Raw genomic sequence first — 14,911 nt, 5'->3', positions numbered from 1 at the left:
TATGAGATCTCCGCTGCAGGAAATTTTACACTAACTCTCACGAATTAAAAGGCCTGATTTGGGTCACAATGACGGTCTAGGCGTACATTGTCCTTCGTCGTCGTCGTCTTCTTGAAATCTCTGCTTTCTGAATGATCACCAGACCTAAAGCTATTTATTTGCAAGCACAATAAAATAAAGCGATGTTATTGAAATCGGCATTATTTTGCTCCTTGGCCGAAGTCATAAATCTATATATTCCCCTTCGTGGTAACAGAGACGTGTTGTATACGTCTCTGGTGGTAAAAATTGTCACATTTTAAAAACGATACCGTACATTGCCACTGGCCAGAAAACAATTGATATCACCAGTAGTAGAAAAGTCTATATCTATACCGAGGTCCTATGCCTACTTCAATTTACAAGAATGCCGTTTGCGACATCTACATAATTTTGACAATGGAGTCATTTGAAAAACGCGCGCTTTCATGTTTACGAAATTGTCGGTATTGATCCTAGAGTTATCTTTCTTGGTTCATATGCGGTCTTGGACGGTGGCAATCTAGTCGGGATTTATTTCTGGAATCGCCATTAAGTAGACGTCGAAGAAATATGGTGAATATATTATGTATTTCCTAGTTGTTCGTCTTTCTAACATAATTGATGTCAAACAAATCGAGCATTTCGTATTTGATTTACAGCTTACGAGACCCTTTGCCAGGTTGTTTATGAGACAGAGGTGTTACTGTAAAATATTACCCGGTGTAATAACCTCCGACCTTGGCGGTATCTGTACACCAGGAATGGCTCGGTTTGAAACATATTCCGATAAGGTTAGATGTTTTGAATACTTTGATGTACAGTTTTCAGTATTGTATGCATGCTTTACGTAGATCTTATAGATGCATATTGTATAACAAATATTTAGACTTACTATCATATCGTGGTCACATAGTAGATACTGTTATACATATTGTAGATGTTTTATGTATATGCATCGATTGTTGAGAGTCTATGTCAAGTATTTACAGAAATTAGTTGACAAGTCCCATCAATAACCACTAGACTAATAATAGTCTGAATGCGTTGCAATATTTACTGGCATACTTGCCTTTACCGTCAGAAACTCTGATTAATAGTTTATTACATATATAGAATTACTATCGTCATTATTAATTTTGAAATCGACTATTTATTGTAATGCAATCTAGAAATAATCCAAGCCAAGTGCTTTCAAATTCCCCCTGTCACTTAAATGTATTACGTATGAGGGATAACTTTATGCTAAATTTACTAGTTACATGTAATATATATGTTTACATGTACTAAATATTTGCTGATATGATTAAAACGAATTGTTCTAGAATAAAAGTGTTTTTCTGGAACGAAAATTGATCAATGATTTGAACCATGGAAAATGAAGCCATACAGGTTAAAAGTACGATAAAAATTGCTGTAAACGGCCGGAACAAGTAATTGGCACCACTTATATAACTAGACACCGTTCACGTAGAACAGTCAAGTTCATTTGCTGTATTTATATATAAGACTAGTTCCGCGATCGATTATCCAACGCTTAAGTCCTTAGAATACAAACAAAACACATGCCATACTTTAAACATGTTATTTCGTTTTATTTTCAATCTCACGAATAACATCAGAAAGGATGTGCGTATTCACGCAAGGTGTGTAAATGAAGACCCTGAATAGTGTAGGACATTCAGTCACATACCAGACGCAGATCTAGAATTGCAGATGTCTGCACCCCTGCCAATGTCTATCATCGCTAGCTTTATAGTGAAAGTTATTTCGCTAAAATATTATTAAGATGTCCTGAGTTGGCTTTTATATCTAATGATGGATCCCTGGTGGTGCCCTCCGAACTTGTTTTGCATATCTAATCTGGCCGCTCTGTTGCTATGATACATTCGTATGGACCGTGTGTTGAATATTCGGGCCGAGTCCCTGTGGTCCCCATTCCATGGACGTAAACCAATGAATGCTAAAAAACACAAACCATGAGACTTAGGCATACAGTGTATAAGGATTCATTTATATATTACCGTTTTAGTTTTGGAATTTATCAGTAAATATCCATATATTAGTGATACATTTTTACCTTTTTCCGCACAAATATTTACAAAATTCAGTAGTGCTGATTAATAATGATAACTTCTTATCATCATTCTGATATCGTTTATATCAGCACGATTGTATAAGCTTGACTGACAGTCGATCGGAACCGATAATGCTTTTACATATACATATATATAAAATACATTACCTAAGCGATAGTGTATGAGGTTATTGAAAAAAAAATAGGAAAAAATCCTCCAATACGACAATTTTCATTATTTTCTCGAGAACAATCACCATGTTAATGCTATCTATAACTGGAATATCACCCTGTTTTGTATACCACTCTCCCTTAATGTAAAGGAAATCCTTTTAAATTCAATTTAAATTAAATTCAATGACAGTGCAAATTTTATGATATCTCATTTAAGTCTATTCGTATTATTTCCTTTATGGATTTTTTTGGCTTTCAGAGTTTTCTAAAACATTTTTAAAAATCAATGCATGTACATTATATCGTTTTCTGTACCGGGGAAGTCCACATCCCTGTCTGTACTTAAACGTTACATGTTGAGGTGCGTGGAGTGAATTGACCGGAACCGGAAAGGTTGTAGCTATTATCATAACAAAAATGGAGGCGGAATCTGAAATCACACCTGCGCCAGCACAAAATGGTTCGCCAGGTTCACGCGAAATTACTGACAATAGCATGGACCCACACAAGTCGACAGTGCAACCTGTTCATAACATGGTACAAGAACCACTGACGTTTCTAAAACCAAAACAGGAGCCGAGAGGTAGTGATTGTGATTTTGCGTGTGGAAGGTTCAACAATGGATCTGGAGTAGAAACCGGCCACTTAGACAAAGACAGTACTTATTTTCCTCGTCGAGATTTTCTACAAAACAATTTATATGGAACTAGTGCTGGAAACGAATCCGAATCTCCCAGACATTTTACGGAAGCCAATGCCACCATGACGATCACGAGGAACATGCAGGATAATGGACATTTCGCTATGATTGGTACAACCAACCAAGAATCTCGTTTTCACAGAACCGAACAAAGTGACTTTCATGTTACCGAGAGATCACATACAGATTTCCCAATACAAGACCACGGAAATACAGAGAGTATGACTGGCAATACAGTTGTATCAACTTCTTCATCCCTACCAGTTTTCCCGAACCAAAGGCCACCTCCGTACCCGGTGTATATGTCCCAGGCAACTCCGTCAACTAAAGATGGAATAGTAACAAATCAAACTACAGCACCTATTCATGCTTCCCAAAACGCTTGGGAAACTGGAGCAAAAGATTCGGGTTTCAACAATATTGGATTCGACAACAACGTGTCAGATTCGCAAATGCAGTCGCAAATTCATGAACTGGCAAGTTCTCTGGTTTCAATGGCAGACAATATTCAAGTGCCATCATCATCTGCAAACTCAGTTGGATTTCCCATGAATACAACAGGGGTAGGACAGGATTCCCAGAATGTAATGTATATGATGACTGGTAATATTCCTGATGTGAAAAAGAGGAGAGAACTATCTCTAAAAACTAAAGTAGATATAATAAACAATGCAGAAGGAAGCGGAAAGAGTCAACGACAACTTGCTGCACAATTCAATATATGTAAAAGTCAAGTGCACAATATATTGAAAAGAAAAGAAGAAATTAAAGAGACATATGAAATATCACCAGGATCAGACAGAAAGAGACGATTTATTAGGACAGAGAATGATGATATTAACATTATGACATTAGAATGGTATCATCGTTTAAAACAACAGAATGTGAAATGTGTCACAGGGAAAATGCTACAGTGTAAGGCAAGAGAAATTGCTCAGCAGTTAGGAAAAACAGAATTCAAAGCTTCCAATGGTTGGCTGGAGAGCTTTAGAAAAAGACATAAAATTGGACCGTGTTCAAATGGAAACAAAGCCAACAACCCACAGTTTGATTTTACATATAGTGGAATGGCAAGCAATGGATTTTTCAAGAATGCAATGAATAATCCTGAATTGTGGAATGTGTATCATTCCCAATCTGTTCCCAAAGAGTCTGTAGAGGATTCCAGGTCAAGTCCTCAGTCAGATGAGGAAGGAGCGGCCCAGAACTTGTACAGCTATAACTACAACATGGTGTTAAACAGAAATAACAATAATAATGATGGAGAGACAGATGAGGACAAAGTGGATAGGCTGGACGATGATTATAATGCTAATGAAGATGAAATCTACCCTTACACTGATACAAATGATGGTGTAGGTTATATTGTGCACCACTTTGTTTTTTTTTTATAAAGAGATAACCTTGTTGTTAATCTTCTTGTGAAATGAAGGTTTAAAAAAAACTTGTTAATTAGCTCATATAAGATTGCATGCTACAGATTATAGGGGAAAAATGTAAAAGCCACACAGAAAGTTTTTTTCCAGTATATTTGTGTTAATGTGATATATATATTATTTTATTTCTTGAGACACAAATCTGGTAACAATGCTTCAAGTTTAGTATGTTTTTTTAACAATTTTTTTTTCTGCTTTTTTGTAAAGCAAAGCATAAACTGCAACTCAGTGATCTAACCTCTTGGATATTACTTAATGAATATCAGGAGATTTCATTGCAACACATGACTTAATATAACACTTGCATAGTTCTCTTTAACTTACAGTTTGCATTAAATGTATATTGATTTCTGAAGGGAAAGGAAATATTTTTTTTAAACCTTTGAAGTTGTCAACCTTTGCATGCATACTATCTAAAAATAGACAATTGTTTCAAAAGTTTCCATTTATTGTTATACATTAATTCTTACTAAACATGTATTTATTAATTTATTTTGATTAAGAGTGCTTCAAGTACAGCCTTTAGATTATTACTATTACATGTAATGGTTATTGCTTTTACTTGTTCAGGCAACACACAGAATAGAGACAGACAGCTTTGGCAAGCTGGAAGTGCCCTCCAACAAATACTATGGGGCCAACACTGCCAGATCACTCATGAACTTTGACATAGGAGGTCCAAGTGAACAGATGCCGGTTTGTACATTCATATGTATTAATTTTCGATGTTGTTACAATATATTGTAAATTGCCTTTTTCAAAGAAAATGGAAGTGCCAAATGCAAAATTGTCAAAGCCTGTTGCAGATTTAATCACAGAAGTTAATGTAATTTTAAATACATTTTTAGGGCATCGGACTGAAGGGTGAAGTTAATCCTTTGTAAAATTCAGAATTTTTATTCAAGCTCTAGGGGTAGAGGGATGGGGCCCCAAAGGAGAAGGAGGTGCTAAAATTAGCTTTAAAACCCTTGTCCTACTTTCTACAAGGGTGGATTTCAACAAACTTAGGCCCGGTTCATCAGTTAGGGTAGGCAATTATTTCTTCAAAATGCTACTTTTCCTTAATGCTTGAATGTATGTCAACCAAATTAAGTCTGAAACATCATGGAGAGTGGTGAATGATTTCTTAAATTCAGAAACTTGTTATGACTCCTAATGACTTTGGTTTCGGTTACCAAAAGTGAAAGTTATGCAATGATTTTGATTCAAAATGCTACTCTCTCTTCTTCAATGCTTGAATGGATTTCAACCAAATTTGGTGTAAAACATCACTGAGGATAGGGGATTATTTCACAGAAAGTTGATGCAACTACTAGGAACTGTGGGTGGGACCCCAAAAGGGGAAAATTAGGCAATATTTTGCTGCAAAATGTACTCCTTCTTAATGCCTATAAAGATTTCAACCAAATTTGGCATGAAAGAATATTGCAGGTGGGTCATCTTTTCTTATATTCAGAAAGTTGATTTGACCACTAGAGACCTGGGAGCAGGGCCCCATATGGGGAACTTCGTCAATAATTTTGATGAAAAGCACTGATCTTCTTTAAGTCTTGAATTTATTTAACCCAAACATGGTACAAAACATCCTGGAGAGTGCAGAATCATTTCTTATATTCAGAAAGTTGATTTGACCCCTAGGAACTTGGGGGCAGGCTCCAAAAGGGGAAGTTAGACAATATTATGCTCCAAAAGGCTACTCCTTTTTAATGCCTGTGTAGATTTCAACCAAATTTGGTCTGGAATATTATCAGGCAGGGAATGGCAAGGATATCAATCATACATGTAAGGAACCTGAAATTGTCTTGACCAAATCTTATTTCTTTGACAACTGTATATATAGAACCATTTGCCCAGATTTATGTTGGCCCATATAAAGAATGACAATGTCACTGAATGTTATGCTATCATCTTTGCTGTTTCCAAGAACAGTCATTGGAGAAGTTAGATGTGATTATAAAACAACTCTTCTAAGATGATATATCTTTTACATGTACAATGTGATGTATTAGAAGGTTTTTTTTTATAGCTCCCCATCATTCATGCCTTTGGTGTACTGAAGAGATGTGCTGCTGAGGTGAATCAGGAGTATGGCCTTGACACTGTGATTGCTAAAAATATAATGATTGCTGCTGAAGAGGTAAATATAGGGACAAGTTTCCCCAAATTAATACTTGTACTTAGATTGCTTGATCTAGTTTTATTGGCATACGTATATATGCATATTGCATGTGACTTAAGTAATATTTAACCTTGGTACTAGTATTGGGAACACAATAACTGATTGCAAACATACAATGCCAAGAAGCTGCAAAGTATATTCCATCTGCTGCTTAACAGAAGTTTTAGCAGTTTGTGTTTTGAATTGGTGGCAGATTGATTTCATATGGATTCTGATACACTTATTCCTTAATGATATTACGTAAGATAGAAATTTGTATTTTCTTTTAAAAAAAATTACTACTTTTAAATAAGGACAATACTTTCAGTGTTCTTGGTTAGAGCTGTTCACCTTGAGTAATAGAACCTATCACAGATGATTTGACTATGCTGTAGGTGGTGAAAGGGAAGCTAGACAGTCACTTCCCTCTTGTGGTGTGGCAGACTGGATCTGGTACACAGACCAACATGAATGTGAATGAGGTCATCAGTAATCGTGCAATAGAGATCATGGGTGGTCAGCTGGGCAGCAAGTCTCCTGTTCATCCCAATGACCATGTCAATATGAGCCAGGTAATTATATCACTTTATTAACTTATTTATTTACTTTGGATAGACTGAATAAAGATTCTCTTATAATAAGATTGATTAGAGATATACAAATAGTTTATAATACATTTACTTTGCTCATCTGAACTATATTTTTATATCCAATACTAAAATTCCTGATAAAAGGTTTCTATTCTGTGATGTTAGGCAAGTGGAATTATCAACCCATGATATGCCCCTGATCAGGTCAAGGTCACCTCTTTGGTTGAGGTCAAGCAATCTCTGGATGATGAGGTCAGGCCATCTCTCTGTTGATGAGATTGGGTATTATCTTGCTAATGTGGTCAGGCAGTCTCTAGTTACTGAAGTCGAGAAATCTTTCATTGGCTTAGGCCAATCTCTTGTTGATCAGCACAGGCCTTCACAAATTGATCAGGTCAGGCCATCTTGTGCTGATAAAACTGGGGTATTTCAGATTGATTAAGTTGGGTCAATTTAGGTTGAACAGTGTCAGGTCAGGTTGGATGAGGTCAGACCATCTCTGGCTGGCAAGATCAGGCAAACTTGGGTTGATCAGGCCCACCTGTCCTGAGGAGCTGGTTTTCACTTTTTGTTGTGCAATAGATTTTCTAATTTGTTGTTTATTAGAATTGAATTATGTTGGACATTTTTTAGCCCACCATCATCAGATGGGCGTCTATTCAAATCACTCAGCATCCCTGGTCCATGGTCCGTTGTCTGTCTGTCCGTTGTTCATCAGTCAACAATTTTTGTTATCGCTGTTTCTTGAGAAGTACTTGATGGATCTTCTTGTGTAGGTTCACTCAGCATCCCTGGTCCATGGTCCGTTGTCTGTCTGTCCGTTGTTCATCAGTCAACAATTTTTGTTGTCGCTGTTTCTTGAGAAGTACTTGATGGATCTTTCTTAAATTTCTTGTGTAGGTTCTCTTTAGTCCCTAGTTGTGCCCAAGTGGCAATCTGGGATTTTGACTTCGAAAGTTTGTTATCACTATTTCTGTAGATCTTTCTCAAATTTCATGTAAATGTTCCTTTAGGTCTCTAGTTGTGCCTGTTTGAGTTGGGACTGACCAGAAAAACAAAATGGTTGACAGGCAGCTATCTTGGATTTTGCCTAGTGTAAAGATTGTTGTTGCTATTTCTTTAGAAGTACTAAATGGATGTCTCTCAAATTTCATACTTATGTCCCCTTTGGTCTTTTCTTGTGCTCATTTGATTTTGGGACTGATCAGAAGAAACAAAAGGGCTTCCAGACAGCCATTTTTGATTTGGTAGGTAAAGATTATAATCGCTATTTCTGCAAAGGAATGCTCAAATCTCTTATCAATAAGAGGAAATACAGATACAATGGTGGGCACTAAGATCCCTCTGTGATCTGTTGTTATAAGTATGTTTTTGAATATAAGTCATGTGATAATATGTAGTTCTACAGGTTTGTACTTCGATGAAAAAAATTGTGTACTGTTTGAGACTTCTTGAAGATAAAATGAATACATGTGTCTAGCAGAAGCTGCAAATGTTGGGTGCATTTTCTTCACCCGAAGGGGCGGTAATGACTGAGAGGTTATGGTGTCTGCCGGTCTTCATTACTAGCTGCCTTCCACCTCTGTGTCTTTGGTTTGTGGCCTGTATTGGGCATTTGCTATGTAGTGGCTGGAGGTCGGTGGTTTTTCTCTGGGTACTTTTGAATTTCCTTCACCACCCAATCCTGGCACATGAATGACCCTGGCTGTTAAGACATAAAACAACACTAAACAACCAAAACACAAATCGTCACTTAGAGATCCAGAGGAAGTTAAAGCTGTACTTTTTGAAATTAGATATCAACATGTTATTGTGACATTTGTTTTGTCGCTGAAATTGTGAAAATCTATCAAAGTTGTGAAAAAGATAAATCACCATTTGTTGAGGAAGACTGACTCTTTCTTTTTCATATACAGAGTTCAAATGACACATTTCCTACATCGATGCACATAGCTGTTGCCATGGAAATAAACCATAGACTGTTGCCAGGGATGGAAAAGTTAAGGGCTTCCTTAGCGGCAAAATGTGAGGAATTTACAGAAAAGAAAATTGTCAAAATAGGGCGCACACATTTACAGGTAAACATTCAATATTGGAATCATGTCATTAATTAAAAAAGAGTTTTTACTTATGTTTCAAGGTACATCCAGTTGACAATTGGCTTCTGTACAAAGATATTAGTACAAAGAACAAGCTGATTCAGATTTATGATTTAAGAATGATATTAATGTTAGAAATGAAATGTGGAAAACTTATGTGTACAAAACAACCTGTACTGTGTGGTTAAAAAAGGTGAAATACATATTATCTAGTTTGCTAGCAAAAATGGAAATTGAACATTGTGATAATTGCAGGATGCCACGCCGCTGACCCTGGGACAGGAATTTAGTGCTTATGTCCAGCAGATAGAGTTTGGAATAGAGCGAGTCAAGGACACTCTGCCAAGGCTTTACAAACTGGCAGCAGGTATGAAATTTTGTTTACAAGAAATGTTTGAAATAAACCAATTTGATCAGATCAAATGATACTGCATTCAGATATGGAATATGTACAAATACAGTTTATGTGCTTATGGTGTGTTGTAATTAAAATCATCATAATTAACTTACTTGAAAATGCTGTTGTATTGGAAATGATTTTGAAGTTTTTGAACCATTTTGTAATAGTCATAAGTCATGTTTTGTATTGGGTACATAATATTAGTTGAATTGAATATAATGTAACTATATAGATATTGTATTCCTTAAGGTGGTACCGCTGTAGGAACTGGACTAAATACTCGCATAGGCTTTGCTGAGAGTGTGGCAGAGAAAGTAGCATCTTACACTGGTTAGTTAACACAATTCGTCTCATCCAATATTATAACAGTTATCTCCCCTGTACTATCGTACAATTTTAAAAAGTGTTTGGTACAATTGAATTGGTATCTTTTGTTTTGCTCTTATTTTGTGAGAGAACTCATTATGATATAAAATGTTAATACCCAGCTTTTTGCAGTTGTGTTTTTTTTTAAATATATCAAATACATTATAACTTTGTGTTTGGAAGAAGCCATACAATGCCATCAGAATAAATTACATAACTTTAGAGATAAAAATTGTCTGCAATTACCAGAAATCTGGGTTTACAATTAAGAAATTTTATTGAAATGTAGTTAGTTTTTCACTGAAATGTTCACATTTTAATGAAATTTTTTGTCTCTTACTTAATGCCAAATATGCAAATTATAACTGCAGTCAAGTGCTGTGAGAACCACCTCGTCTTTAACAAAACTGCTGTTTTGTATCTTTATTGTAATTTATGTGTAGTTTAGCTTGGTTATAGAATATAAGAAAACATCTCCTGAAGTATTTTATGTATACAATATGTTTTCCTTTAATTCTAAAGAAAAAAATCCTTTTTATCTTGTAGGAATACCATTTGTGACGGCTCCAAATAAGTTTGAGGCTTTGGCTGCTCACGATGCCTTGGTGGAGGTCCATGGAGCCTTAAACACTGTTGCGTGCAGTCTGATGAAGATTGCCAATGACATCAGGATGCTTGGTTCAGGACCACGATGTGGTATCGGAGAGTTGACCCTACCCGAGAATGAACCTGGCAGTAGTATTATGCCAGGTAAGAACTACCCCCTTACTGTAATAGACAATACTACTTTGTATCACAAAACATGGTATTTAAATAATGCTATAAACAGTCATTTTCTGAATGATATTGATAGTGTTAGATATATCAAAAAAGAAAAAGGATTTGTGATAGGAGTTTACACATTTCGAAAAATTGATGCTAAAATGATTTATGGCAGTTTTTGAACTTTAAATTAAAGTCATATAGCTCAGTCTAATTAATTGATTTCAAATTGCTTACAAATTATGACTAAAATAGAATATTGTTAGATCCTGTAACCAAAATCAGCAAGGTTTAAAGTGTTTTCAATTTTATATAAACTGCACATATTTACAACATTTTAGGAGAAATGACAACAAAGTATGATGTGTAGAATATATTCCAAAATTTAGTTACATACTTCTAATGTAGACAAATCAAGTGTACTCACCAAATGCTATATTTCAGGAAAAGTGAATCCTACCCAGTGTGAGGCAGTAACCATGGTAGCCGCTCAAGTGATGGGCAATCAGGTCGCAGTTACAGTAGGAGGAAGTAACGGCCATTTTGAATTGAATGTTTTCAAGCCTATGATGGTGAAGAATGTGTTACAGTCTGTGAGACTTATTGCCGATGCCTGCTTGTCTTTCTCCAAAAACTGTATCGTGGGCATTGTTGCTAATGAGGAAAAACTTACCAAAAACCTCAATGAATCTCTGATGTTGGTGACAGCATTAAATCCACACATTGGATACGACAATGCTTCTCAGATTGCAAAATTAGCCCACAAAGAAGGGTTGACTTTGAGACAAGCTGCATTACAACTAGAACTTGTTCCTGAAGACAAATTTGATGAGTGGGTTAGACCAGAGAAAATGTTAGGACCAAAGTAGATCTGAATTGTCACCTGTATACTTCACAGTGTATCTTTTTAATGGAGGATTGTTACTGGTATCTGCAATACCTGGAATATCATCATGAGTAAAGGCTGATCTATATAGATGTAAATGGGGCTTGGAATCTCTCCATACTTTAGTTCTCTTATTACCTATGATAATTTGTATAAAGGAATTCTTTGAATTTTGGAACATGGATAGATTTTTGAATTCTTCCAAATTACACATCTAATAATGCATTTTGTGACTGAAAATAATCCATGTTTTTGGAACACACTCCATTGTGAATGTAATTTATATAGATATATAAATATGAGTGTTTCTACTTCAGGTTTATATTACTTGTACACTACTACTCCCAGATAGAAAGCATCTAAAACTACAGGCTATTCCAGTAGTAAATTTACCAGTAAATATTTGGGGAGAGAGCAGACAGATAAAAGGACTTTTTTTCCAATGACCCATTCCACATACATATATATATATTCTTTTGCTTTATCGGGCTGTAATGTTGGTATTCTACACTGCCTTTTGATATATTTTCTGATCTGTTAAATTGAGTATACCCCACTGTTGACAGGGCCCTTGATACTGTGTATTAAATTGTAATGACAAACAATGGTTGGAACTGATGGTTTTCAAACATAATTATTCATATATACATGTATATGACTATTGAAAGGAATGTTCTGATATCATCTTGTGTATAGATATCTGGATAATTAGGATCTTTTAATTCTCAACTTAGCAATCAAAGTCAATAGAATACCAGGCAAACCTTGACATATTATTGAAGAATGAAAACATCAAGCATACCAAAGTGTATGACATTACTTCTTGTTCACAGTGAATAATGAAACTACATTCAGTTGATCTTGTTATAATATTATCACATAACAAAGCTGGAATTGAAGTGTAGTATGAATCAAATGTTTATGATTTAGCAGGTTTTACATGTTAGCATGAAATTTTTAAGGCATGTGTGACTGGGAGTATGTGTCAGTGTGAAGCTTGTATCACATATATCTTGTGTGCAGGGATGTGTCAGTGTGAAGCTTGTATTACATGTATATTGTATGCAGGGAGTACGTGTCAGTGTGAAGCTTGTATTACATGTATATTGTGTGACAGGGAGTATGTGTCAGTGTGAAGCTTGTATTACATGTTTCTTGTGTGACAGGGAGTATGTGTCAGTGTGAAGCTTGTATTACATGTATATTGTGTGACTGAGAATATGTGTCAGTGTGAAGCTTGTATTACATGTATCTTGTGTGACAGGGAGTATGTGTCAGTGTGAAGCTTGTATTACATGTATATTGTGTGACAGGGAGTATGTGTCAGTGTGAAGCTTGTATTACATGTATATTGTGTGAGGGAGTATGTGTCAGTGTGAAGCTTGTATTACATGTATCTTGTGTGCAGGGAGTATGTGTCAGTGTGAAGCTTGTATTACATGTATATTGTGTGGCAGGGAGTACGTGTCAGTGTGAAGCTTGTATTACATGTATATTGTGTGACAGGGAGTATGTGTCATTGTGAAGCTTGTATTACATGTATATTGTGTGGCAGGGAGTATGTGTCAGTGTGAAGCTTGTATTACATGTATATTGTGTGACAGGGAGTATGTGTCAGTGTGAAGCTTGTATTACATGTTTCTTGTGTGACAGGGAGTATGTGTCAGTGTGAAGCTTGTATTACATATATCTTGTGTGAGGGAGTATGTGTCAGTGTGAAGCTTGTATTACATATATCTTGTGTGGCAGGGAGTATGTATCAGTGTGAAGCTTGTATTGTATGTATATTGTGTGACAGGGAGTATGTGTCAGTTTGAAGCTTGTATTACATGTATATTGTGTGACAGGGAGTATGTGTCAGTGTGAAGCTTGTATTACATGTATATTGTGTGCAGGGAGTATGTGTCATTGTGAAGCTTGTATTATATGTATCTTGTGTGACAGGGAGTATGTGTCAGTGTGAAGCTTGTATTACATATATCTTGTGTGGCAGGGAGTATGTGTCATTGTGAAGCTTGTATTATATGTATATTGTATGCATATTGTGTGAGTCATGTATATTGTGTGAAGGTATATTGTGTGAGTATGTGTCAGTGTGAAGCTTGTATTACATGTATATTGTGTGACTGAGAGTATGTGTCAGTGTGAAGCTTGTATTACATGTATATTGTGTGACAGGGAGTATGTGTCAGTGTGAAGCTTGTATTACATGTATATTGTGTGCAGGGAGTATGTGTCAGTGTGAAGCTTGTATTACATGTATATTGTGTGCAGGGAGTATGTGTCAGTGTGAAGCTTGTATTACATATATATTGTGTGAGGGATATTGTGTGAGGGAGTATGTGTCAGTGTGAAGCTTGTATTACATGTATATTGTGTGAGGGAGTATGTGTCAGTGTGAAGCTTGTATTACATGTATATTGTGTGCAGGGAGTATGTGTCAGTGTGAAGCTTGTATTACATGTATATTGTGTGACTGAGAGTATGTGTCAGTGTGAAGCTTGTATTACATGTATCTTGTGTGACAGGGAGTATGTGTCAGTGTGAAGCTTGTATTACATGTATATTGTGTGAAGGGAGTATGTGTCAGTGTGAAGCTTGTATTACATGTATCTTGTGTGACAGGGAGTATGTGTCAGTGTGAAGCTTGTATTACATGTATCTTGTGTGACTGAGAGTATGTGTCAGTGTGAAGCTTGTATTACATGTATCTTGTGTGACTGAGAGTATGTGTCAGTGTGAAGCTTGTATTACATGTATATTGTTTGACTGGGAGTATGTGTCAGTGTGGAGCTTGTATTACATGTATATTGTGTGCAGGGAGTATGTGTCAGTGTGAAGCTTGTATTACATGTATATTGTGTGAGGGAGTATGTGTCAGTGTGAAGCTTGTATTACATGTATATTGTGTGAGGGAGTATGTGTCAGTGTGAAGCTTGTATTACATGTATATTGTGTGAGGGAGTATGTGTCAGTGTGAAGCTTGTATTACATGTATCTTGTGTGACAGGGAGTATGTGTCAGTGTGAAGCTTGTATTACATGTATCTTGTGTGACAGGGAGTATGTGTCAGTGTGAAGCTTGTATTACATGTATATTGTACGCAGGGAGTATGTGTCAGTGTGAAGCTTGTATTACATGTATATTGTGTGAGGGAGTATGTGTCAGTGTGAAGCTTGTATTACATATATATTGTGTGAGGGAGTGTGTCAGTGTGAAGCTTGTATTACATGTATATTGTGTGA

General features: G+C 36.0%; 1 protein-coding gene across 1 annotated transcript; it reads left to right on the top strand.

The window, feature by feature from the left end:
* Positions 1 to 2,686: 2,686 nt before the first annotated feature.
* LOC132565168 (aspartate ammonia-lyase-like) lies at positions 2,687 to 13,700 on the top strand. Its single transcript, XM_060229794.1, has 9 exons — positions 2,687 to 4,324; positions 4,976 to 5,101; positions 6,432 to 6,542; positions 6,959 to 7,135; positions 9,070 to 9,231; positions 9,508 to 9,619; positions 9,902 to 9,982; positions 10,565 to 10,768; positions 11,225 to 13,700. Exons 1-9 carry the CDS (start codon positions 2,687 to 2,689, stop codon positions 11,647 to 11,649), a joined length of 3,036 nt encoding a protein of 1,011 aa, XP_060085777.1. The 3' UTR covers positions 11,650 to 13,700.
* Positions 13,701 to 14,911: the final 1,211 nt, after the last annotated feature.

The sequence above is a fragment of the Ylistrum balloti genome, unplaced genomic scaffold, assembly GCF_031769215.1.
Source record: "Ylistrum balloti isolate Yb309-2 unplaced genomic scaffold, AGI_CSIRO_Ybal_v1 Utg369572, whole genome shotgun sequence".
NCBI lineage: Eukaryota > Metazoa > Mollusca > Bivalvia > Pectinida > Pectinidae > Ylistrum > Ylistrum balloti.
The sequence above is the reverse complement of the archived record's forward strand: the minus strand, read 5'-3'. Positions and strand labels throughout refer to the sequence as shown.

What these genes read in the sequence shown, in the direction of transcription:
- LOC132565168 (XM_060229794.1), top strand. Translation starts at nt 2,687, where the DNA reads ATGGAGGCGGAATCTGAAATCACACCTGCGCCAGCACAAAATGGTTCG. An exon ending in ACACTGATACAAATGATGGT is followed by an intron (nt 4,325 to 4,975) that starts GTAGGTTATATT and finishes TTACTTGTTCAG; the next exon opens with GCAACACACAGAATAGAGAC. An exon ending in TGGCAGTAGTATTATGCCAG is followed by an intron (nt 10,769 to 11,224) that starts GTAAGAACTACC and finishes GCTATATTTCAG; the next exon opens with GAAAAGTGAATCCTACCCAG.